This window comes from Lynx rufus, unplaced genomic scaffold, assembly GCF_022079265.1.
Source record: "Lynx rufus isolate CCGP_SWC_20201006 ecotype Redwood Valley unplaced genomic scaffold, mLynRuf1.p SCAF_2, whole genome shotgun sequence".
NCBI classification, from domain to species: Eukaryota; Metazoa; Chordata; class Mammalia; order Carnivora; family Felidae; genus Lynx; species Lynx rufus.
In genome coordinates, this window is record NW_025814834.1 from 189,448,746 (window position 1) to 189,475,762 (window position 27,017).

The 27,017-nt window shown below is 42.7% G+C and overlaps 1 protein-coding gene across 1 annotated transcript; it reads left to right on the forward strand.

Moving 5' to 3' along the window:
• Positions 1–27,017, forward strand: ZMYND12 (zinc finger MYND-type containing 12). Its single transcript, XM_047084701.1, has 8 exons — positions 1–197; positions 10,883–11,024; positions 12,142–12,313; positions 21,028–21,197; positions 22,951–23,073; positions 23,306–23,417; positions 24,976–25,121; positions 26,751–27,017. The coding sequence occupies exons 1-8, from the start codon at positions 88–90 to the stop codon at positions 26,874–26,876; spliced, it is 1,101 nt and encodes a 366-aa protein (XP_046940657.1). The 5' UTR covers positions 1–87; the 3' UTR covers positions 26,877–27,017.

The window sequence follows — 27,017 nt, forward strand, 5'->3', positions numbered from 1 at the left end:
TGCCCGGTAGTGGTCACGTGACTCCGGCGTCCGGCCTGTCCTCTCCAGGCAACCGTCCTGGGGACCGAAGACGCCGCTGGCTGCAACATGGACATCATCTGCCCGCTGGCGGTGCCCAAGGGGCGCCGGCTCTGCTGCGAAGTGTGCGAAGCCCCGGCCGAGCGCGTGTGCACGGCCTGCACGGTCACTTATTACTGGTAGGCCCTGAAATGTGGCACGTGGGCCCCTCAACTCCCTCCCTCTCTCCCCATTACAGGTCTGTGTGCCCTGCGTAAGCCATAGCACCAGCTCTGCCAGGGAACACTCAACGCGGTTTCAAGACAGGTCCCCAAGACTTCTGTGTGTGCCTCTTCTCCCACTCATTCATTCGTCACCAGATGTTTTGTTGACCGCCTACTGTGCGCAATGCACTGTTCTAGAAGCTGAAGTTAACTAGTGGAAACTTGGTGGACTGTGTCCCTCAAAGATCTAACATACTAATGCGGAAGATAGATAAAAAGAAAACAAGATAATTTCAGAGAGTCGTAAATGCCATAAAGACAAAGAAAATGTGATGGGAAGTAGGACAGACAGCTTCTTGGAGGGTAGATACTGATGTGAAAATAAAGTAGGAGCAGTCCACCGTGGAAATGCTGGGCTCTGAGGGTGTAAAGGCTGTGGTGTGTTTGAGGAATAGAAACCAGGCCAGTTTGGTGCACAGCCAAGACGGTGAGAGTGTGGGGAGGGTAGTAGAAAATGAGATGAGATTTCATTCGTTCAACATAACATCCCCTGATCTTTGCTTCCAATTAGACCTATGTTGGACCTGAGATAAAACTGCTAGGTGGCAGATGGCCAGAAACCTAGTCCAGCAAACTAACTTGTTTTAAAAAGTCATTATAATAGACTCAGCATGACAAGTACTGTCACTCAAGGTGCGCTGTTTCCGGGGACCTCTAAGGATGGAAGCCTAGTGGCTGGGGGCAGTATCTGGAAAGGTTTCTCTGAGTAAATAATGTTTGCGATGACTCTTGAAAGGTCAGTAGGAAATTGCTAGGTGAATGAACAATGAAGACAGAAGGGCAGGGTACTCCTGGCATCCAGGTCTACTTGGGTAAAAGCTAAAAGAACAGAGTTTATTCAGAGCCGGGTAGAGAAGGTAGTGGAGGAAGCAGTTGCTGATTTGCACATTGCAGACTGGACCCATTAGCAGATCATGGATAAATCACAACCAGCATTTTAAGGAAAATGCACTTTTTTAAGGAAGAAAGTAGAATAACATAGAAAGTATCAGAGTAACCCTACTTGAATTGTTTCTTGAAAATTTTTAGCATTTTATGTGGATATGTGTGTTTGTAATGGTAAAATGTATTTCTTACTAAAAAGAACGTTTAAAAACGATCGTGGTAGGTAGTAGTAGGAGTTTAAACCAAGAAGATACAGGTTAGGGCCAGATGGTGACATGAGATCGAGAAGTTTGGAATTTATCCTCTGGGGTGTCATGGATCGTTTTGACGGGCTCTCCCTTGTGTTAAGGAAGGATGACAGTAGCAGTGTGGAAGATAAATTGGAAGGTAGACCCTGGAGGCCGCATCACTGATTAAGAAGTTGTTGCAGTTGGGGCACCTGGGTGGCTCAGTCAGTTAAGCATCTAACTTCAGCTCAGGTCATGATCTTGCAGTCTGTGAGTTTGAGCCCCTCATCGGGCTCTTTGCTGACAGCTCAGAGCCTGGAGCCGGCTTCGGATTCTGTTTCTCTCTCTCTGTCTCTCTGCCCCTTCCCTGCTCACACTCTGTCTCTCAAAAGGAATAAATGTTAAAAAAAAAAAAAAAAGTTGTTGCAGTGATCCTAGCAGAAAGTGAATCTACCTCTCTCAGACTGAATTAGGTGTTCCTCCTCAGTGCTCTTGCAGCACTCTATATGTTCCCTAGTACTAGTAGGACCTAGTCCTAAATTTTAGGACACAGATTGACATCAGTTGTTTAATAGTCCATATTCCTCACTAGGTCTGTATATCCCATGAGGGAAGGGACGGCATCTGTGTTTTTCTTGCAGTGTCTTCATTGCCTTTAGAATACAATTCAGGATTTGTAGCAAAAACTACAAAGCCCTGGTCATTTCTCTACCTTCATTTCCCACTACACTCACCCTCTCTTCTCCTTCATGTAGTTACCGAGGTTTTCTTCAGGTCTAGTTTGCCAAGTCCTTTCCTCCCTCAGTTTCTTTGCCTGGACTGTTTTCTCTACTAGGAACGTCCTCTTCAGCCACAAGCTCCCTCTCATCCTTCAGTTCTCAGGAATGTTATTTCTTCAAAGAGGTCTTTCTGGAAGTACTCCTCTCTGAGTTTTCTCGCTCACCTTTTTCTTTGTTTTTCCTGTACTTTTGTATTTCGTGTTTACTTGTTTAGTATCTGTGTCTCTTACTAAACCCACTGGCTGCACATACCGCACACTCAGTGATCATTTGTTGAATAAGCGAGCTTCTGAGTGGATAGTAAACCTATTAACACAGAAGGAGGTGGTGGTGGGTGACAGATTGGGTAGGGGATACACAGTTTGAGGGCCTTCAGGTCCCTTGGGAGAGATGGCTAGTAAACCACTTCAAGTACAGGCCTGGCACTCAGGGGAGAGAGAAGAGCCTCTACCTGATATGAGCATCTACCTCTTTCCCTCTTGCCTTCATCCCTGCAGCCAGAAGTAATTCCTTCTTCCTCTCAACTCACTTTGTCGTCACTCTCTACTCTTAGATGACTCTTACTTCCCTTCTTCATTTTAGTTGTTGACACGTGTGCTATCTCAATTTTATTATGTTCCATTAATGCAGGATATTATGTTGAATATGTGTAGAAGGACTATCCTGCAAATGCTGTCTTTTGATCTGTGTCAAACCCATCTGTATATACCTTACAGTCTCTTGCAGAGTGTCGTGAAACAGTCGGAACTAAATATGTGATGAATGCATGAATAAGTTATTATTTCCTATGCCCTTATCCACCATTAGTTCCTTTCTCCTCTTTCACTGCCTTTAATTCTCTTTAAGGTATTCTCCTCTCCCCTCCACCTTCTTTTCTTCAGATTTCTCTATGCTTGTGTCCTGGGAATTTTAAGATTTATCCATAAAATAAGGCTGAGTTAATTGTTCTGCATCTCAGAAATGGGGGCTTTAATACTCCTCCCTCACCAGGTTTTGTGGTCGAGTGCAAAGCATGTAGCATCATGCCTGAAACCAAACTGACACTCAGTAAATATTCTTTTCCTTCATTCCAAATTTAAGGAGCCAGAGGACAGTAAACTTGAATTTGTGAAAGTTTTTTTTTCTCTTTTTTTGCAAAAGAGTTTTTTTTTCTTTTAAAATGTTTTAAAATGTTTATTTATTTTTGAGAAAGTGAGAGACAGAGGGTGAGCAGGGGAGGGGCAGAGACAGCCGGAGACACAGAACTGGAAGCAGGCTCCAGGCTCTGAGCTGTCAGCGCAAAGCCCGATGTAGGGCTTGAACTCATGAACTGTGAGATCATGACCTGAGCCGAAGTTGGATGCTCAACTGACTGAGCCACCCAAGCACCCCAAAAGATTTTTTTTCTCTAATTATTAATGTAACTCATGCTTACTATAGAGAATTTGAAAATATAAAAAATAAAGAAGAAAAATAATCTATAATCTCACAATTTAGAGATTAATAGTCTGATATCTTGGTCAATTTCTTTATACTCTTTTCCTATAAATACATCTGTTTTATACACTCTGTTAATCTTGCACATATTGTTCTATATTGGATTATGAGAATGTAGCCAGGGAACAGAACATTTGTAAGAAAAGGCAATTTTATTAAAGTACACACTGAAACATTACAGAAAGTTACAAGAGGCTTTAGTAGTGTAAGTTAGCAAATCATTGCATATAGATAAGAGTGATTTGCAGTAAGTTTTATTTAACATGTGGGGCACAAATTAAAATGTTTTCACTGATCAGGAAAAGAAAACGAATAGTGAAGTGGCATTCAATAGTAGGAGACAGTATGATCTGTGGTAAACTGCAGAATGAGTGTCCTGCCTAATGTCTTCCAAATTTAGTCTAAAAAACATGGTAATGGTTGGGGGGCTGGGATGGCTTCATCGGTTAAGTGTTCAACTCTTAGATTCAGTTCAGGTCATGATCTCATGGTTTGGTGAATTCAAGCCCCACATTGGGCTCTGTGCTGACAGCGTGAAGCCTGCTTGGGATTCTCTCTCTCCCTCTCTCTCTCTGCCCCTCCCCTACTCATGCTGTCTCTGTCTCTCTTAAATAAATAAACTTAAAAAAAATTAAACAAACTTATTAAAACACAAAACAAAACATGATATTGGCCAAAAAATGTCTAGCTCACAGGCTACTTGATTGTGAGCCCTGATTGAAAACATATTTTCAACTCCTTTATGCATGACTCTGTGCTGGGTATTAGGGATTAGACAGATGAATAAGAAAAAGAACTCATGAATATATAAATAATGCTCATTTTATTTGGAAAGGCTAGATATGTCAAATGCTCTCAGTGGAACAAAAATTCAGGCAGTTAAGTAAATTAATATTTCCATTGCTCACACGATTATTCAAAAAGTCCCTATTTAATAAATATCCTATGGAACTCAACTGTTTCTATATCCTGGCTGTTAAGTGCTTTAATTGATTTGTTTACAGTAATTCTCTATAAAGTTTTTTAAGTGCTTTATGTCATTTCTATGATAGCAGTTACAGTTTAAAGAGAAAATACCTTATTGCCTTTCTGTTGTCCCAGAAGGAAAGAAAGAAGGAGAGAGAGGTTGAACAAAGCTATATGTTGTCTATGACTGTTTTTGTGCTACCACAAGAGTTGAATTTTTACAACAGAGACCATGTAGCTCTCAAAGCCTAAAATATTTGGCCCTTTACAGACAAACTTTGCTGACCCTGTGCTAGGTTATTGTTACCAGTTTTGGAATATGTATAAATGGAATCAGTTAACTTAGACATTTGAGTAAAAATATATAATCGGCTGTAGAAATGCAAAAATTCATGATTTATGTATCCAACAACAGAGTCTCAAAATGCATGAAGTAGAGAAGGGAGAAATAATTAATAGTTGGACACTTCAGTATTCCACCGTGAATAATGAACAGGAGATAAGCAAGGAGATACAAGGCTTGAACAACACTATAAGCCAACTAGACCTAACAGACATCTATATACATTCCTCTCAAGTGCATATGGAATATTCTCCAGGATAGACCATGTATTAGACCATAAAGCAAGTCTCAATAAATTTATAAGGGTTGAAATTATACAAAGTATGTTCTGTAACCACAGTGGAATGATATTAGTAATAACAGAAGGAAATTTGGGGAATTTAAGAATGTATGGAAATAACACAGTCTTAACCTGTGAGTCAAAGAAGAAATCACAAGGGAAATTAGAAAATGCTTTGAGATGAAATGAGGACAAAAATACCAATACTAAAACTTACGGGATGCAGTAAAAGCAGTACTCAGAGGGAAATTTCTAGCTATAAACACATACATTATAAAAGAAGTAAGATCTCAAATCAGTGACCTGCCCTTCCACTTTAAGAAACTAGAGAAAGGGGCGCCTGGGTGGCACAGTCGGTTAAGTGTCCGACTTCAGCCAGGTCACGATCTCGCGGTCCGTGAGTTCGAGCCCTGCGTCAGGCTCTGGGCTGACGGCTCGGAGCCTGGAGCCTGTTTCCGATTCTGTGTCTCCCTCTCTCTCTGCCCCTCCCCCGTTCATGCTCTGTCTCTCTCTGTCCCAAAAATAAATAAACGTTGAAAAAAAAAATTAAAAAAAAAAAAAAAAGAAACTAGAGAAAGAAAAAGCAAACTCAACCCAAAACTAATGGAAGGAGGAAAATATTAAAGATTAGAGTAGAGAGAAGTGAAATAGAAAATAGAGAAGCGAGAGAAAGAATCAACAAAACTAAAAATTGATATTTTAAAGAGAGTAACAAAATTGACAAACCTTTATTTAGATTGACCAAGAAGAGAACACCCAAATTACTAAAGTCAGAAATCCAAGTGGGGACATTGCTAGCAACTTTGCAGAAATCAAAGAGGTTATAAGAGAATACAATGTAGAAATGTATGCCAACAAATTAGAAAACCTAGATGAAATATATTCCTAATAAGACACAAACTGGCAAACTGACTCAAGAGAAAAAGAATTTCTGAGTTGATCTGTTAACTAAAAAGATTTAGCTAGCAACCAAAAACTTCCCACAAAGAAAAGCCCAGGACCAGATGACTTCACTAGTGAATTCTATCAAATACTTAAAAATTAATGCTAGTTAGTTCTTCAAGATTCTTCAAAAACTTCAAATTCTTCAAAAACTGTTCCAAAAAGTAAAAGAGGAAGAAAAAGTCCCCAACTCATTTTATGAGGCCCACGTTACCCTAATATCAAAACCAGACAAAAATATCACAAGAAAAAACTACAGATCAACATCCCTCATGAATATGGGTGCAAAAAATCCTCAACAGAATACTAGCAAACCAAATCCAGCAGCATATAAAAAAGGATTATACATCATGACCAAGTGGCATTTCTTCCAGGAATTCAAGGTTGGCTCAACATGCTAATATCAATCAGTTTAAGACATCATTTTAACAGATTAGAAGACAAAAACCACACGATAATCTGAATAGATACAGAAAAAGCATTTGATAAAATCCAACACCCTTTATAATAAAGACACAACAAATTAGGAATAGAAAGAAACTTTCATAACTTGGTAAAGGGTATCTGTGAATAAACTTATAGAGAAACAGAAAGCTAACATCATATTGAGTGATCAAAGACTGAAAGCTTCTCCCCCTCCCCCCAAAAATCAGGAATGAGACAAGAATGTTACCTTTATTACTTCTATGCAACATTGTTCTAGAACTAGTTGGGGCAGCTAGGTAAGATGATGAAATAAGAGGGATCCAACTTGGAAAAGAAGGAGTAAAAAAGACTTCTTTTTGGTGATGACATGATTTTATACAGAGAAATCCCTAAAGAACCTACAAAAAAAAAAACCTATTGGGACTAATACATGAATTCAGTAAGGTTACAGGATACAAGATCAATGTGCAAAAATCAGTTGTATTTCTGTATGCTAGCAACGAACAATCTGAAAATTAGGAAAGCCATTCCATTCACAATAGCGTCAAAAAAAATTTTTTTAATCCAAGAATGGCAAGACACAAACATTTTTGAAAGAAATGAAAGACCTACATAAATGGAGAGACATTCCATATTCATAGTTTATGAATATGTTTATGAAGTATTAAGACTTATTATTAAGATAGTGACACTTAAAAATGATCTACAGATTTAGTGCAATCCGTGTCAAAATTCCAACTGTTACTTTTGCATAAATGGCCACACTGATCCTAAAATTTATATGAAAATGCAAAGTACCCAGAATAGCCAAAAAGTCTTTTAAAAAGAACAAAGTTAGAGGACTCATACTTTTCAGTTTCACATTTTACTATGAAGCTACAGTAGTGAAGACTGTGTGGTACTGACGTAAGGATAGACATATAGATCAATGGACTAGAATTGAGAGTCCTGAAATAAGCACATACATTTATGGCCCATTGATTTTCAACACGGGTGCCAAGACCATTCAACTGGGGAAAGAATGGTCCCTTCCAGATGGTGCTGGGATAACTGCATAGCCACATGCAAAAGAATGAATTTGGACTCCTACCTTACACCATATATGAAAAGAGCTAAATGTAAGAGCTAAAACCAAAATTTTCAGAGGGAAACTTAGTTGTAAATCTGTGTAATTTAGGATTAGGCAATCATTTAGATAGGACACCAAAAACACAAAGATCCAAAGAAAAAGTGGATTAGCTGGACTTCATCAAAACTTAAAACTTCTGTGCATCAGGGGCACCTGGGTGGCTCAATCAGTTAAGTGCCTGACTCTTGATTTCGGGTTAGGTCATGATCTCACGGTTCGTTAGTTCAAGCCCCGTGTGGGGCTCTGCACTGGCAGTGTGGAGCCTGCTTGGGAGTCTCTCTGTCCCTCTCTGTCCCTCCCTTGCTCTCTCTCTTTCTCAAAATAACTTAAAAAATAAAAATTTAAAACTTCTGTGCATCAGATAAGCAAGATAAGTCAGTCAGAGAAAGATAATACCATATGATTTCATTCATATGTGGAATTCAAGAAACAAAACAAATGAGCATAGAGGAAGGGAAGGACAAATAAAATAAGAAAAAAAGCAGAGAAGGAGGCAAACCACAAGAGACTTTTAATGATAGAGAACAAATGGAGGGTTGCTGGAGGGGAGGTGGATAGAGGGATGGGTTAAATGGGTGATGGGTATTAAAGAGGGTACTTGTGATCAGCGCTGGGTGTTGTATGTAAGTAATGAATCACTGAATTCTACTTCTGAAACCAATTTTACCCTATATATTAACTAACTTGAATTTAAATAAAAATCTCAAAAGAGAAAAAAAAAGAATTAGAAATTTGTTATAAAGAAAAGGCAGATTTTTTTTTTACAAATAAAGTAAGTACCAAAAAACAAAACAAAACAACAACAACAACCCAAAAAACTGTGCATCAGAGAACATCATCAAGAAGGTGAAAAGACAACCCACAGAATGGGAGAAAATATTTACAAATCCGATACCTGATAAGGATCTTCTGTCTGGAATATGTAAAGGACTCTTAAAACTCAACAGCAAAAAGCTAAAGACTCAGTTAAAAAATGGTCAGAAGATTTGAATACACAATTCTCCAAAGAAGATCTACAAATGGCCAATAAGCACATGAAATGATGCTGAACGTTTTTGTTAAGGAAATGCAAAATAAAATCACAATGAGATACTACTTCACACACACTAAAATAGCTTTAATTTAAAAAAAGAGAATAGCAAGTGTTGGCAAAGATACAGAAAACCGAACCCTTCATATATTGCTGGTGGGCTATAAAAGTGTACAGCCTCTGTGGAAAACGTTTTGGCAGTCCTCAAAAAGTCAAACATAGAGTTACTATATGACCCAGCAATTCCATTCTTAGGTATGTGCTCAGAGAATTGAAAACATACGTTCAGTCTAGAATGATGGAGATGTGAGTTGTGTCTGTTTTTCTCTGCAAGTAATAATATGTTCACATGTAGTCTGCAGTTTTGTGCATATGTTGTGCAAATTCTTAAATGAGAATTGCTTGGACAAGGGTCATGCATATGTATCAATTTGCTAGACATCACCATAAAACCATCCAAATTTTTGCGTGAAAGTTCTCCTCTTCCCACACTATTAAAATATTAAAATTTCAAACTTTAAAATAAAAGAAAACATATGTTCACACAAAAACTTGTATACAAGTATTCATAGCAGCATTATTCATCATAGCCAAAAAGTAGAAGTAACTCAAATGTCCACCAACTGATGAATGGATAAACATTAAAAGTGATACAGCCATGCAGTGGAATATCATTCAGTCGTACAAAGGAATAAAATATTGATAAATGCTATGAAATGGATGAACTTTGCAAACATCATGCTAAGTGTAAGAAACCAGACCCAAAAGGTCCCATGTTATCTGTTAACATTTATATGTAATGTCCCAAAGAGTCAAACACAGAGAGAAAGTAGATTAGTGGTTTCTGGGCATCAGTGGGTGGAGAGAAAAATGAGACCGGCTAGAGCAAATGGATTTTTTTTTTTTGATTGATGAAATTGTCCTGGCATTAGATAGGGTGATGGTTTTGCAATCTTGTGATTATACTAAAAACCACGAAATTTAAAGTATACTTAAAAATGTAAAAAAGGGGGCTCCTAGTTGGCTCAGTCGGTTAAACTTCAGCTCAGGTCATGATTTCACAGTTCGGTTCGTGAGTTCAAGCCCCACATCGGGCTCTGTGCTGACGGCTCAGAGCCTGGAGCCAGCTTCGGATTCTGTGTCTCCCTCTCTCTCTGTCCCACCCCTGCTCACACTCTTGTCTCTGTCTCCATCTCCCTCAAAAAATAAGTAAACATTTAAAAAATGTAAAAGAAATGTAAAACAAAAATAATTGGAGAAAGGGTCAGAATCAGGTAATAGGTTTGGGAATCATTCACAGAGGTAATTACTTAAGGAATGGGAATGGATTCTCTGTAGGGCTGCTGTCCTGTCCAATTAAGTGTTTAAAAATACTAAATCTGTATGTAAATTTCAGAAAAGCTTTATACCAACTGTCACAGTGCTTCCCTCTGGAGAACTAAGAAAACACCTGACTCTGGAGTATAGGCTCGGAGTAACTACTTAAGCTTTCCACACCTATGCTTCCTTATCTTTGAAATAATAGCTTTGGTTTTGCTGTCAAAAAATTAAATAGTTACTAGCAAAAACACCTGCTGCACCACTGGGATTTGGGGCCGTTCCCAGGGTGTTTGTGTCAGTGTGCCCCCTGGAACAACAGACACTGCAAGTAGAGCTCTCCAGAGCTAAGTGACACAGTGGCACTCATGGTAGGAAAGTGTCTCCTAGAGCCTCAACCAATGTAAATTCCTCTCCCTTCCCCGAGGAAAAGACCCTCTCACCCATCAACTTTGGTGTTCAGATATTCTGAAAATGGTCTTAGAACAATGGAGAGATAAAGTCGTCTTTGTTGTTCCTAACCAAGCAGAAAAGCGCAACAGCCACGGCATCACCACGTGACTTCGGAACGTGACCCTGTGCCCAAAGAAACAGCAGCCTCCCTCCCCAACTAGTTCTTACACCATCAAATAGCCTCATGACAAAAAAGAGATTTGTGTCAGAAATGGCATTGGGTTCCCTGCCTGACGGTATGTGTTGGGCTTACTTCTCCAGGTTTTAGGGCTGGGCCAGGAGTAGGGCCAAGAGAATCGTGGGTCAGGCCCAAGGTAAAGATCATGAAATCCGTGCTTTTATTGTCAGTGGTGTGGTTCATCAAAGAGCTGACTGGGACAGCATCCATGAGAAGATCTGTCAGCTCCTGATCCCACTGCGCACCACCATGCCCTTCTACAATTCAGAGGAAGAGCGGCAGCATGGCCTGCAGCAGCTTCGGCAGCGGCAGGTGGGTCTTGCGGGACTGTGACAGGGGTGGCTCACGGGTGCCGCGAAACTTCCCAGGAGAAAGGGCGAACCTCCTTGAGGACAGAGACTTTGTTTTGTGGCTCTATGCCCTCAGTACCATTCAGTCAGTTGTTCTCCACATATTTACTGAATACGTACTGTATTAGGTGCCAAAGGCTGCCATAACAAAATACCGTAGGCTGGGTGGCTTAAACAACAGAAATTCTGGAACCTAGAAGTCCCAAGATCAAGGATGGGTATCAACAGGCTTGGTTTTCTCTGTTCACAGGCATCCCTGGTGTTTCCAAATGTCTTCTTAAAAGGACACCAGTCAAATTGGATTAGGGGCCACCCTAATGGCCTCATTTTAACTTAATCACCTCTGTAAGGCCCCGTCTTTAAACACAGTGACATTCTTGGGTACTAGGGGTTAGAGCTTGAGTTTGCGGGGTGGGGGGGGGGAGAACAGAATTCAGCCTTAACACCCATATATGCCAAGTATGTTGATAACAGCATAGGTGCATAGGAGGAGGTCAAAAAAATGATGTATGAATACACTAGGGAATACATAAAGGAGATTTTATGGCATTGATAAGCATCTCAATTATTCTAAAAAAAATTAGGGCTTTATAAGCCATAAATCTCAAAACACCAGATTCATCCATTTTAGTATTGTGGCACTTTGAGAATGGCCTTGGGACAATGCAGAGTTTAAGTTATTTCCGATATTCGCTATATCTGTTATCCTAACTCCAGAAGGAAAGAGAAGATATTTCTCTCAAAATTAACTCAAGCAGAAAGCCAGATTTTTTTAGAATGTCCTAAGACATGACAGTTCTGCTAAACCACAATTTTATTACAAATATAAGAATAATATTTATTGCATAGTTTTCTATTAAGCACTCATTTATGCTGATCAATGAACTATGGTGAAAGGACACTTGTTCCTGGCCCTTGAGGAACTCACAGTCCGGGTTTTTTCTATCACCTATTTTGGATTTCATGGCCACCCTAATACAAGTAGGTTAGCTTGGTGCCCTCGACCAGTTCATTAGGTGTTGGCCTTGCTCCAGGTGTACCTATGCCCGCCATTGATGGTCTAGTTTTTTCTTCCGCAGAAGCACTTGATTGAATTCTGCTACACTGTAGCCCAGAAATACCTCTTTGAAGGAAAACACGAAGCCGCTGTCCCAGCAGCTTTGCATTCGCTTCGCTTCCGCATGAACCTACACGGCCTGAGTTCCGTAGAGCTTGTGCCTGCTTACCTGCTGCTGGCCGAGGCGAGCCTGGGTAAGGGAAATGACTTGAGATCCCCGGGGGCCCCTTAAAGAGCACTATACCGGGTCGTTTCAGTGGCCAAAGAGTGCAACCTTGGAAGTGGCACCAAGACACTTTTCGTAAAAGAGCAGTGTTGCTGTAAAGTTTGGCATAAGGTGGGGAAGCAGATGTCATCAACTTTGGGCTACTACTGATGGAAATCCACTAAATAGCTGGTCTAAGCAGAAAGAGGACATTTACGAGGACCCTGGGGTGTCCCAGGGGAATTGAGTCTTCATGAGGCACTAGAATCAGAGTGTTGTAACCAACTGAGGCTGGTGCTCTGCTTCTCTCTTGGGCCTTGTCTCTTGTCTCTGCTTCTGTCTTCGCATCTGCTTTATTTTCCATCTCTGCAGATTTTTCTGCCCGATGCCTACCACAGAAGACAGCTACCCCAAGATATCAGATGTAGCTGAATTTACAGGGAATCTACATGTCCTCCAGGTTCAAGGAGGGTAATAGAAACTAATTAGCATCTGATTTCCAGTGTTCAATTCCTAGAAGAGATGGTTGTGTTGACTCAGCTTGAGTATGGTGTTTACCTTTACCTACCTTTGTGTCAGGGTCACATGGTAATAGGAGTATAGGAACCTGCTCCCGTGGATAGGAGAGGGGGTTCTGAGAGTGGGAAGCACAGCCTTGGCGGAGCTCCATCCCACACGGTTGTTGCTACAAGAAGACAATTAGCATTTTGGAGGGGAATTAACCTTTTTGAGCCTCTGCAATGTTTTAATTACTGTCCAACCATTTTATACATCTTAATAGCCACTATTTTTTTAAACAAACTTTTAGAGGCGCTGGGTGGCTCAGTTGGTTAAGTGTCCAACTTCGGCTCTGATCATGATCTCACAGCTGGTGAGTTTGAGCCCCACCTTGGGCTCTGTGCTGACAGTTCAGAGCCTGGAGCCTGTTTCAGATTCTGTGTCTTCTTCTCTCTCTGCCCCTCCCACCCTGCCTCCCTCTTTCTCTCTTTCTCAAAAATTAATAAACATTAAAAAAAATTGTAAAAGCAAACTTTTCAAAAGAAAGGCTATTGGAAATACAGAACCTTGAACTTTTTTCCCTGAGCTACGTTGAGAGTAAGTTGCTTGCCTGATGCATCTCCTGCAAAGACGTTCTTCATAACACAGTACCACCACCATCTACAATCATCTACTAAGCAGATCCCATTCAAGTTTCTCCAACTGTCCCAATAACATCTTTATAGCAGAAGGATACAGTTAAAAATCATCCTTTTCGTTTTGTTGCTATATATTTTTAGTCTCCCTCATTCTGGAATAGTTTCTCAATCTTTCTTTGGCTTTTATGACTCTGACACTTTTAAGATTAAAGGCCAAGTATTCTATAAAATGTCTCTTGATTTGGGTCTCTCTGATGTTTCTTCACAACTGGACTCAGGTGATGTATCTTTGGCAGGAATATCACAGAAGCGGGGCTCAACCTCATCCTGAAAGTTGGCATATGTTTTCAATTTGTTTCATTACTGATGATACCCATTTAAGTTACTTTACTGGTGGCGTCTGACAGGCTTCTTTGTATACTCTTCCCTCTCTTTGCAATTAGTAAGTATTTTATGGGGAGGTATTCTGAAACTATAGAAATATCCCATTCCATCAAACTTTTAATATATTCATTTATTTATTTATATCAGAATGAATTCTTGGTTCCCTGTTCTATTCAATGGGTTAATAATCTGTTACTATCATTAATTTGGTGGTTAGATTATTCTAAGTGGCTGGCCATTCATTTTTTTAAAATATATGAAATTTGGGGCGCCTGGGTGGCGCAGTCAGTTAAGCGTCTGACTTCAGCCAGGTCACGATTTCGCGGTCCGTGAGTTCGAGCCCCGCGTCAGGCTCTGGGCTGATGGCTCAGAGCCTGGAGCCCGTTTCCGATTCTGTGTCTCCCTCTCTCTCTGCCCCTCCCCCGTTCATGCTCTGTCTCTCTCTGTCCCAAAAATAAATAAAAAAAACGTTGAAAAAAAAATTAAAAAAAATAAAATATATGAAATTTATTGTCAAATTGGTTTCCATACAACACCCAGTGCTCACCCCAAAAGATGCCCTCTTCAATACCTGTTACCCACCCCCCCACCCCCCATCAGCCATCAGTTTGTTCGCAGTTTTTTTTTTTAATTTTTTTTAACGTTTATTTATTTTTGAGACAGAGAGAGAGAGAGAGAGAGCATGAACAGGGGAGGGTCAGAGAAAGAGGGAGACACAGAATCTGAAACAGGCTCCAGGCTCTGAGCTGTCAGCACAGAGCCCGACGCGCTGCTCGAACCCACAGACCGCAAGATCATGACCTGAACCGAAGTTGGACGCTTAGCCGACTGAGCCACCCAGGCGCCCCTGTTCTCAGTTTTTAAGAGTCTCTTATGCTTTGTGGCTGCCCATTCAAACTGGCTTCTGTGTCTCCTTGACAATCCCCAATGTTCTTTATCACTTTCCTGCTTTCTCAACATACCTCCAAGGAGCCTTGATTTTTTTTTTTTTTTTTTTTTTTTAGTGGAAAATGGGATTCAGAAGCCAAGAGTTGTGCACTAGACATATGCATTGCTGTTGGGGTAGGGCTACTCCTAGGCCTTCTCAATGGACAGAGTTAGGGAATATGTATGAATATAATAATGTATGCACATTTTACATCTAAATTCATTCTCTCTCTCTCTAGAAAGATAGTTAGATGAATAGATAGATAGATAGAGATAGAGATATGAGTATGGGTCCATGCCAGTACCTGGTACCTCTACCAACACCTGTTGGACTGAATTTAGAGGTACTGGCATGAACCCATGCCCAATCTAATTTCCTCCCATTCCATATCTGTAGTTCTCTTCTCTGACAGTGAGAATGCTGGCTTCCTTTTTCATTAATACATTTCATCAGTTCCCCTGTATGAACTAATCTCTCATCTCCATCCCTACTCTTTCCCTTTGCAGATGTCCTTCTCTCCTTCCATGGGCTCTGACTCCTCAATCAGGGCTTCTGCTTCTGCATCGATCCCCTCCTCACCAGTTTGGACTCTTACTCCCCTCTACCAGGCCATGTAACTGCGAGAATGCCCCTCCTCACTCGCTCAGGTCTGGCTCCCCATTCCAACTGTCCCTCCACCAAAACTACTGGGAAGAGCACTGGACAAAGAGATACAGCTCAGGCTCTGTGTATTTCTGACACTGACTAGCTGTGGGATTTGGGAAAAGTCTCCCTAGCCTAAGTTTCATCATCTCTCTTCTGGACTACTGCTCACTAGCTGAGATCTGGCCTCCCTCCAGTCTGGCCTCCACACAAAATGTGATCAGACCATTCCACTAGGTGAGGACCAGATTCTCCAAGCAGCCTATGAGCTGCAGCGTGATCGAGCCTTTATGAATTCTGTCACCTCATCTCACATCTTCTCTCTCCCTTTTAGTTACATTGGCCTTCTCCTTGTTTGGGAAGGTTCCTCTTTAGCCACTCTCCCCATCTCTTCTTCCCTCCCCTCCACCTAACTAACTCCTATTCATCCTTTAGGTCTAAACTCAAGAGTTACCACCCCCTTGGGGCACGTGGGTGGCTCAGTCAGTTAATTATCTAACTCTTGATTTCAGCTCAGGTCATGATCGCAGGGTCGTGGAATCGAATCCTGCATCAGAGTCTGCACTGAGCATGGAACCTGCTTGGGGTTTTCTGTCCAGCTCTGCCCCTCTCTTCTGCTTGGTCTCTCTCTCTCTCTCTCAAAATAAAAAATTTGGGGGTGCCTGGGTGGCTCAGTCGGTTGAGCGTCCGACTTTGGCTCAGGTCATGATCTCACAGCTCGTGAGTTCGAGCCCCGCGCCGGGCTCTGTGCTGAGAGCTCAGAGCCTGGAGCCTGCTTCAGATTCTGTGTCTCCCTCTCTCTCTGCCCCTGACCCACTTGCATTCTGTCTCTGTGTCTCTCAAAAATAAACGCTAAAAACAATTTTTTTTAATAAAAATAAAAAATAAAAAAATATAAAAAAAGAATTTAAAGAGTTAATTCTTTAAGCCCCCAGACTGGACCAGGTTTCTTTTTATATGTCCCCTTAAAAACCTCTTCCTCTTCTGGGTGTACATATCCATTGATGAGATTACTTAATTACAGTTTCTCTTTCTCTCTGGACTATAAGCTGAGGGAGAACCGGAACTGTCCCTATTCTCACTCATCAGAGTGTCTTCACGCACAGAACAGCACTTAACACAGAGGAGGTGCTCAAACCCCACCCCCCCCCCACAAACCTGGCGCCGAGTGGGCCCTGAGAAAGCATTTGGCAAATCTAAGTGCCCTTCACAGGATTGTTTTGAGGATTAAATGAATTTGTGTGTAATGAACGTGAGAGTGCTTTGCAAGCTGGAAGGTTCTGTCTAAATAGAAGTTCTCATTAATACCTCCCCCGGTCATTGACTGAAAACTTTCTCAACCTTTTTGTCAGTCTAAACAAATCACATTCTTCTTTTTTTTTTTTTTTTTTTTAATAGCAGGGGAGGGGCAGAGAGAGAGGGAAACACAGAATCCAAAGCAGGCTCCAGGCTCTGAGCTTTCAGCACAGAACCTGACATGGGGCTCGAACTCACAAACTCATGAACCGTGAGATCATGACCTGAGCCAAAGTCGGACGCTTAACCAACTGAGCCACCCAGGCGCCCCTAAATAAATCACATTCCTTGAGCACATGTCCCTTTCTCATCTTAGGGGTTCCTTCAGACTGGAGTGGAAAAATAAGAGGTATTTTAGCCTATTCTTTTCCTTTCCGTCGAACTTTGGAGTTTTAATAAACTAGAGATGATATTTTCAGTCACACTTCGAAGAGCCACCTCACTCACCCTCCCCCACTGTTGTCAGCACATTGGAAGCAGGAGAACCTGGGTTCAAATTCCAACTCTTGCTTTAGTCCCTTATACAACAGCTGGCTTCTCTTCAATCATCAGGTGTCTGCGTAAATATGACCTTCTCAGAGAGGTGTTCCCTAAACATCCAATCAGGGTAGGTTTCTTCCCTCTTTGTTTTTGATCACCGTGTTCTGTTCATTTCCCTCACAGCACTTCATTTTTGTTTCTTTACTGTGTGTCTACTTCCCTTGGTTATAAGCTCCTTGAGGTCAGAGATCATGTGTGTTTTATTCACCCACTAGCATGCGCTGAGCAGCTAGCAGAGCGGTGCAGAGTCTAAATTAGACGAATGTACGGTTGAATGAATGGATGAAGTTTCCTCCTCTGATACGTATTTCACAGGGTTGTTGGCAGACTTCGATCACAGATGCAAATGGCCTAGCGTGACGTACACACAGCAAATAGCAGGCCCTCAGTAAATACGAATTCCCTTTCCTTCCCCTGGATGCCTCCCAGCCTCCCAGATGATTATCTGTGACTGCTTTATTCTGTGCTCTTTTGCTTTTGTCACCAAGCCTTACAAAATCTTCCTCCATAATGTCTCTCAGTTCGGCCGCCAGCCCGGCGTAAGCCTATTGTCTCACCCTGCAGATGAGTGTCATTACTCCTTAACTGGCTATCCCTTCTTTTTCTATTCCATACGTTTTAGGACATGACCTTTTAGGATAGTCTCACTTCCTTTGGCAACTTTGTGTATCTAGTATCTCCACTCCATCCCTACGCCTGTCCAGGCGAACACTGTGCCTAGGAGAACATGCCTGAACTTACCGACCCAGCAGCCGCAGTCTCAGTTCTGACCTGCTTGGAGCAGTGCACTCCTCCTGCCTCACTATCCCTGCTCTCTGGATTTGGGGGCTCAAATATTTTTCTCCCAAGGATGCCTTTTCCTTTGGGATGCTTGTTATTTGCTGGTACAGCTTGGCCTTGGGCCCTTCCTTCCTTGGCATGGCCTTCTTGAATGAAAACCGGACAATGAGAATGAGAAATGTCCAATATACGTCAATGCCCTCTACCAATTTCCCCCGTCTAAATAATCTTTGCTAAGAGTCATTTGCTTCTTTAAATTTGAGAGGACCGAAGTCTCAAGCTCTTATTTTACAGAGCAAATCCGCATGGAAGATGTGACTTGCCATGTCCGCATGAGCCAGGATCATGGCCTCAGCCTCTTGCTTCTCATTGAGGATTTTCCTGTTTTAGTTTGAACTTCAGTCAAGATAAGTTCCTTGTTTTCTCCCTTAGCTTGCTGCTTCTTCAGCTCGCCTCCTTTAGTTCGGTGACCTGTGATTACAACTAGAATAAAAAATGCCTACATATGAACTGGGCCTGGGAGAAAGCACAAGCAGAACTGAAGATTGTCTTGTGAGGGGTGTGTGGTCTCATCTCCTGACCATTTCTGCTGCAGCACCCATTACATGAAATACTTTGCACCCAGAGCATGCTTCCTGCTCTGCAGAAGGCTGTCACAGAAGTTTTCTGTTTAGTTTTCTGACAGCCTCCCTAGAAGGCAAGCAGGTAGGCAGGAAACTGTTATGTATCTTTACAACCAAACGAAAAGGTTTTTTTATTTTAAAAAAATTTTTTAATGTTTATTTTTGAGACAGAGAGATACAGAGTATGAGCGGGGGAGGGGCAGAGAGAGAGGGAGACACAGAATCTGAAGCAGGATCCAGGCTCTGAGCTGTCAGCACAGAGCCAGACGTGGGGCCAAAACCCACGAGCTGTGAGATCAAGACCTGAGCCGAAGTCAGACACTCAACTGACTGAGCCACCGAGGCGCCCCACAACCAAAGAAAAAGTTTTAAGCATCAGCAATATCTGAACATTAGAAATAAAGTTGCCTTTTACCTAGTAACTATGTGTTGTCCATTCTGGCTCCTAAATGCCTCTTGTGTATCTGTTCTATGTTTACTCACTGCCTTAGTTCAGGCTCTGGCCTGAACTATTTCCAAAGTCTTCCAGAGTCTTCCAGTTTTCTTCCTCCCCTCTGGTCCCTCCTCCATATTGGCTCCTGGGTATCCTTCTATATCTAAATCCAATTCTCTCTCCCTTTCTGAAAATCCTCTACCTTTTATCCACGTGCTTCCAGCTCCTTGGCGCAACTTACTAAGCCCTCTATGACCTGTCCTATGACTGCCTCTTTAGCCTCATTTCCTGCCACTCGATCACTCACACATTTGTGCTCCAGCGTCACAGACCCATATATGGTTCTCCAAACACAGCCCACTATTTCGTATCTTATGGTTCTGCATATGTTACCCTCCACCCTGGATGCCCGCCCTCCCTTATCTGTCAGGAAAACTTCTTTTCATCCTCCAAACTCAGCTCAGATTTTCCTGTCTTAGTTCGGCTGCTGTAACAAATACCACAGACTGGGTGGCTTAAACAGTTATTTCTCACCGTTCTGGAGGCTGAAAGTCCAAGATCAAGTTGTCAGCAGATATGGTATCTGGTGAGGGCGCACTTTTGTACTTGTAGACAGCCACCTTCTCACTGCATCCTCATAGGGCAGAGAGAGGGATCATCTCTCTTGTACCTTTTCTTTTACAGGCACCAATCCCATTCTTGAGGGCTCCACTCTCATGACCCCATTACCTCCCAAAGGCCCACCTCCAAATACCATCACTTTGGGGATTAGGGCTTCAACTATGGATTTTGGGGTACTACAGCATTCAATCCAGAGCACTGACCATGCTTCTCCCCATTCCAATGCCCCCTCTCCACCCCATCCATAGAATTAAACACCTCCTCATCTCTGCCACTTCCAAACCTTATGATGTTACTATTGTTGCACTTACACTATTTTACAAATGTGTTTGTTTTCATGCCACACACACATGCATTTCCTGAACCCAGCTGTAAATTTTTGAAGGGCAGTGGCTTTGATTCATCTTTGAATCCTCATCAATCAACACAAGGCCTGGTACATAAAAGATATTAAATATACATAGGCATAACTTTTTAAAAAAAATTTTTTTTTTCAACGTTTTTTATTTATTTTTGGGACAGAGAGAGACAGAGCATGAACGGGGGAGGGGCAGAGAGAGAGGGAGACACAGAATCGGAAACAGGCTCCAGGCTCCGAGCCATCAGCCCAGAGCCTGACGCGGGGCTCGAACTCACGGACCGCGAGATCGTGACCTGGCTGAAGTCGGACGCTTAACCGACTGCGCCACCCAGGCGCCCCATAGGCATAACTTTTTAATTGAGATGCAATTCACATGCATAAAATCCACTCCTTTAAAGTACAATTCAGCGGTTTGAGTGTATTCACAAGATTATGCAACCATCACCACGTCTAATTACAGAACATTTTAGTCACCCCAAAATGGAACCCCATGCCAATATGGAATATTGGTAGTCACCCTCCGTTCTCCATCCCACAGTCCCTGGCCACCATTTTCTGTCTCTATGGATTTACCTGTTCTGGACATTTCATATCAGTGGAATCCCGCAATATGTGGCCTTTTATATCTGTCTGCCTTGACTTAGTGCAATGTTTTCAAGGTTTATCCATGCTATAGCCTGGATCAGTACTTCATTCCTTTCTGTGACTGAAGTAATATTCCACCCATGGATATGGATAGGCCACGTTTTGTATATCTACTCATCAGCTGATGAGCATTTAAGTTGTTTCTATTTTTTGGCTATTATGGCTAGGCTGCTATGAATGTTCATGTACAAGTTTTGTGCGTCAATAAATGTTTGAGTCAATGAATAAATGAGTGAATGGGTGCTGACTCATATTTCATCATGTGTTCTCTGGCCAGGATATAAATTCTAACCTTCTTTACTTCTTTTGGGCAGGTCTGGGCCAGATTGTCCAAGCTGAGGAATACCTATCCCAAGCCCAGTGGACAGTCCTCAAATCAACGGAATGCTCTTATGCCATCCAGTCTTTACTGCATCGGAACCTGGGACTTCTCCACATAGCTAAGGAGAACTACGAGGAAGCCCGTTATCATCTGGCCAATGATGTAAACAAGCTAAATTATGACACCTGAATGTTTCTGAGAACAGCTATGCTGAGCTTTGTTTGTTCTTTTTTAACTGAGCCCTTCTCTAAAACTTTCCGTTTACAACTGACCGGTGAGGTATCAGCGAGGACGTGGTTCTAACAACCTGAGTTCAAGCCTCTCCACCTCCTGACTGTGCATCCTTAGGCCAGGTCACGCCACTTCTGCAAGCCCAACTGCTCTGAGGATAAGAAAGGGAGGCAGAACAGCACAGTGGTTAAGAGAAGGGCTTTACTTTTACTCTTGGCCATAATCTTGGACCAATTATTTCAACTCTTTCATCAAGTATAAGACAGAAATCATCAAATAGCCTGTGCCTCACTGGGTCATTGGAGAGATTAATAATAGGACAATATCTATGCAGCATTTTGGCTGTTATTTTTACATATAACATCAATGTTTCTACTTCAGAGCTGTTGGCATATGAAAGTTCTTATAAACTATACTTTATAAACTATGAAACTATGTACAAATGTTAGATAAGATGATGATGAGGGTGAGGACTGAGCTGTTCTTTCAGAATTTATGCTGTTTCTGTTAGGATTTCAGCTGTGGACAATATTACCAGACAGAAAAGTTCCTGAGCCTGAAATCTGGATGAGGTTAGGGTCAGGATGCAATCTCCACGCAAGTTGGTTGTCTCTTCAGCCTCTCCACCGGGCAGCCCTCCCTCTGATTGCCTGCCACTGCACAATGTTGATAAATCCACTGGAAACTTGTGCTGGCTAGCAGCACAATACAGTTAAGATACAGATCAAACTCAGATTCTTCTGCCTACCTTTCAAAAAAAAAAAATCAACCATAGCTTCATTGATAACATATCATAGACCTCACCCACTTTCGGTATACAGCTCAATGATTTTTAGTAAACTCACAGAGTTGTACAGCCATCAGTCCAGTCCAGTCTTAGAACATTCCCATCACCCCAGAGATCCCTCATATCCATTTGCAGTTTATTTCTCACTCTGACCCCCAGCCCCAGGCAACCACTTTCTGTCTCCCTAGATTTGCCTTTTCTGGACATTTACTAAAAGCAGAATGATATGTTGTCTTTTCATCTGACTTCTGTCACTTAGCAGAATTACTTAGAGGTTCATCCATGTTGTTGTATCAATACCTCATTCCTTTTATTGCTGAGTAGTGTTCATCTTCTGGATATACACAATTTTTGTCCAGCCATTTATCACTTGATGAACATTGGGGTTGTCTCCACTGTTATGAGTATCGCTGCTGTGAATGTTTGTGTACAAGTCTTAGTGTGGACACAAGTTTTCATTTCCCTTGGGTGTGTGTCCACGAACGAAATTGCTGGGTCATGTAGTAACTCACTGTTGAATGTTTGGAGAGCTGCCAAACCGTCTTTCACAGAGACTGCATCATGTTCTATTCCCGCCAGCCGTGGACGAGGGTTCTGTTTTCTCCATGTCCTTGCCAACGCTGATTTTCCGCCTTTTTGATGAGAGCCATTCTAGTGTGCGTGAAGTGGTATCTCACGGCAATTTTATTTTGCATTTCTGTAATGACTAATAATGTTGAGCACCACTTCCTGTGTTATTAGCCTCTGGCATATCTTTTTGGAGACACGTCTATGCAGATCCTTTGCCCGCTTTTTAATTTTGTTTGTATCGTTACGAATTCTAGGTGTACAAGTTTTTAAAATCAGATACATGATTTACAAAGGGAACTGAAGCACCCCTTCTTCCTTCTGCTGTAGATTTATTTTGCCAGTTGTGCATTTGGAACAGAGGATATCAGGACATCAGGAGGCTACTTCCACCTGGCTAATATCTTCTATGGCCTTAAAAAGTTGGACGTGGCAGACACATTGTACACGAAGGTGAGGTGGGGAATATGGGAGTTGAGCCTTGATGCTTTGGCCTTCTAAGTTACAACTGGCGTCAGACCATTCATGAGAAATTTGAGGCACAGAAAGATGAGATGATTTGCCCAAGATCACATGGCCTGATACACGATATATCCCACTTTTCTTTCTTCCTGTTTCTCCACCAGCAAAATACACGAGGCTCAGGTCTGGCCTCCTTCTCTGATTGTGTCTGCTTTCCCAATAGGTCTCTGAGATCTGGAGTAAATACTTGAACAATCGCTACCAAGTGCTCTCAGAGGCTCGCATCCAACAGATAGACTTACTGGGCAAACGATTTGAGACTGACACCGGCTTGGGTAAGTGGCAGCTCTCCCTGGGAAACAGAGCAGTGGCTTCACCCCACCTAATCCACAGGCCTTCTCCCCAAGAGGGAGAGCCACTGTCCCTGTCACGAGCACACCAGTGCCATCTCCTGTAGTTTGCTGAAGCGGACACTGAGATAGGAAAACCAAAGGGATTTCACCAGTGTTGGGAAGAATTCAGAGCCCTGGTACTATACACAGCCTTTCCGGGGGCTCATAAGGTACGGATGTGAAGAGAAAAAGACTTACAAGAGCTCCCTGTGATTTCTGCAGAGCCTCCATTTCTCCAGGGCACATAAGGCAAGGTAAACTCTCTCATACTGCGCATTTGTTCTGGGGCCTTCACCTCTTCCTTTACTGGGCAGTGAGCTTCTCAGCGGCAGGGCCGGGTCTCATTATTTCTCTGTCCCCAGGCTCAACAGAGGGTGAGTACTGAGTGGCACTGTACAGCATCATTCCCTCTGAGGTAATAAAAAGGGACAGAGGATCTAGTTCCTGCTCAAAAGAGACATGCAGTGTAGTTGATGACACAGGACCTATATGAAATAAAAGGAAATGCCTACAAGTACAAATTATATCACAAGATGAGTCCTAGAATGAAGAGGTGAGGATAGTTGGATGGTGTTAAATAGGGAAGACTTCTTGGAGGAGAGGTTTTGAACTAAGATTTAAAAAATTAGGACAGGGCTAATCTGGGGGGCTCAGTTGGTTAAGTGACTCCGGTTTGGGTCATGATCTCATGGTTCTTGACTTCAAGCCCCGCGTCAGGCTCTGTGCTGACAGCTCAGAGCCTGGAGCCTGCTTCAGATTCTGTGTCTCCCTCTCTCTCTGCCTCTCCCCTGCTCATGCTCTCTCTGTCCCTCCTTCTCAAAAATAAATAAACATTAAAAACAATTTAAATTAATAACTTTATTCAGTTTTCTCTCATTATAAAAGTGGTTTATGTGAAAGCAGAAAACTTAGAAATCCAAAGGCAGCCAACCTCAGGGTTATGGTGTGTGCCCTTTCTGTCTTCTTCTCTTACGTACTTCTTAGTATGTAAAAAGTGTTTAGAAGTATGTGGCCCCAAATAACTCATAATAAGTGAATAAATAGTCGCTAGAGTAGGGCCTAACACCACTGGAAGGAAGTGTAAACAAACTTACACGGGGAAGCAGCAAGGCCGAGGCGCCAGCACCCTTGGATTTGGGAGAAGATTAAGCTGCTTGCTGGCTGCTGGAAGTCCCCGCTCCCTCCCTGACTCTCAGGCGGAAGCTAAGTGGGACCAAGGAATCCCGCTGGGATAGCCTCTGCATTTGGAGCCTAAGAAATCGAGAGTTTAGGACTCTGAAAGACCGAAATCGCAGTTACCTTGAGACCCACTGGGGTGAGCAGGTTTTACGGAGCTGCCTGAAACTGCCCGGCTTCTTGCTCGCGTGTGGCCGCAGTCCTCTGGGTGAAGAACCTGCTGTGCCTTGTGCCCAAGGCCAGCACCCTGTCAGCTCTGTGCTCACCCATAGCGGCTCCCCGCAGCCTGTTTCTTCTTTCCAGCTTCCTCCCTTTCCCCTTGCAGATGAAGCCCAGGAAGCAGAAGCCATTCAGATCCTGACTTCAGTCTGGAACATTCGAGAATCTACATCCGACACAGCCCCCCAAAAAACTATCTTTGTTCTGAATACCCTGGTCATGCTTTACTACCTGATGATGAATTCTTCAAAGGCAAGTTTCCCCAGAAAAGCGCCATGTCTAATGGAGGTAGAAGTTCCTCTAGTTGAATTCAGCTGTGTTTTGCCCAGTTGCACTGGTTTCTGCCCTCTGAGTAAGGCCGCACTTCAGAAGAGTTCAGATGTTCATGATGTTTCTCATTTGTTGAGTCCAGCCTGCATAATGGAAACTGCATTGTCTTCTTCCAGAGGGATATGCCCGTTACTAGCCTAAGTACTTCTCACGAACTAATGCAGTTAATTGTCAGGCCAACTTTATGTAGGTATTTTATTATTCCCACTTTACAGGTAAGGAAACTGAGGCGCAGAGAGGGTCCATTATTTGCCCAACTTCTTTTGGAGGAGGGGAGGTCACAATAAACAAGGCAACATTTAATGGGGAATAAAATTTCAGATCGCAAATAGCTCTGTAAAGAAAACGAATGCAGGCAAGGAGAGAGGGAGGGCTGGTTGGAGGAGGCCTTTGTGTGTGGGTGTCACGGAAAATTTAGGATTCCCTTCCCCCCTCTCCCTTCCTCCCTACCTTTCTTCAGCAAACTTTACTAAGTGCCTTCTGTATGCCAGGACCTAGAGGTGCTCGCAGTCAGTAGGTTATAATTCAGTGTGATCGTGAAGACCGGGGCTCTGTGGGAATGCGAGGGAGGGACACCAACCCTATCTGGGATGTAGTAAGAGTGCTTAGGGAACAGGAAAACATTTCCATTGAATTTCCAAGCTTACACTGTAAAAACCTCTTTTCTACAGTTCCAGGTCCAATTTTCTACTGTGTACTCAAGGAAGTCCTTACCCTAAGGCATGTGAAGGGTATTAGATCTATAAGAGGTCCTTAGAGAATAGGGACACATATATCTACTCCAGATTGCCACCTCACTTCCTTTAGGTCTTTCCTCAACTGTCTTCAGCGAAGCTTTCTCTGGCCCCCCTGCTGAAAGCTGCAAAACCCTGCTACTGCCACTGGTGCTTCCAGCCCCCCTTTCCTACCTTATCGTTTTCCTTAACATGTATCACTATTGAGGATACTGTGGTGTTTTACTTGTTCCTCTTGTTTATTGCCTCTCTCCCTCACTGTACTGTAAGCTCCAGGAGGGCAGGAATTTCCACCTGTGGTCATAGTACCTGGAACGTAATAGCCATTCAATAAATATTTATTGGAAGTGAGGGAGGAAGGGAGGAAGGGGGAGGAGGGGAGAAGAGCCAGCCCAGAATCTGTCCCAGGATGTCCTGTGAGGCCTCTGTCCAAGTCAAAACTCTAGACCATGGCCCCTAGGATGGGAAGCCGCTTGTGGAACCTGTCACCCCTGGCCTCCCGGTGCTGGTTCGGAGGGTCCTGATTCAGATCCTGTGGAGATCTCACTTTGTTAAGAAGGCGTACTTTGTACTTAGTTTGTCAAGCCAGGTGGGTTTCTCTGGTCCCCCATGCCCCACTCAGCACATGTGTGGCTAGTTGTAAGGACCTAGTGGGTATTCGCAAGTCTCCAGCAAGTGGCAACTCCAAAAGTGGAAATTTTTCACACCGGTGGCGTGAGAAGCTGATGGGTCCTTTCCCATGTTGAGCACAGATGGGGCTTCCCAGTGTAAAGCTTTCCTATGACGACTTCCTTTTGTAACTGTAATTCCATTCCAGGCACAAGAATATGCTGAGAGAGCCTTCGGTCTAGCCAAAGAACACCATCTCAGTGTCCATGAACAAAGTACCATTCAAGAGTTACTAAGTCTTATCTCAGCTGAAGAAACTCATCCTGTTACTTAGTGACCCATGAACTCTGCATCAGGAGCTATTCAAGGGGCTATTGAACGTCTAATGCATTCCAGCTTGCACAACTGCTTTGAGGTACTATGATTTGCTGAAGTTCACACTCTTTCCCCCTGGCACTGCACACATGTGCAAACA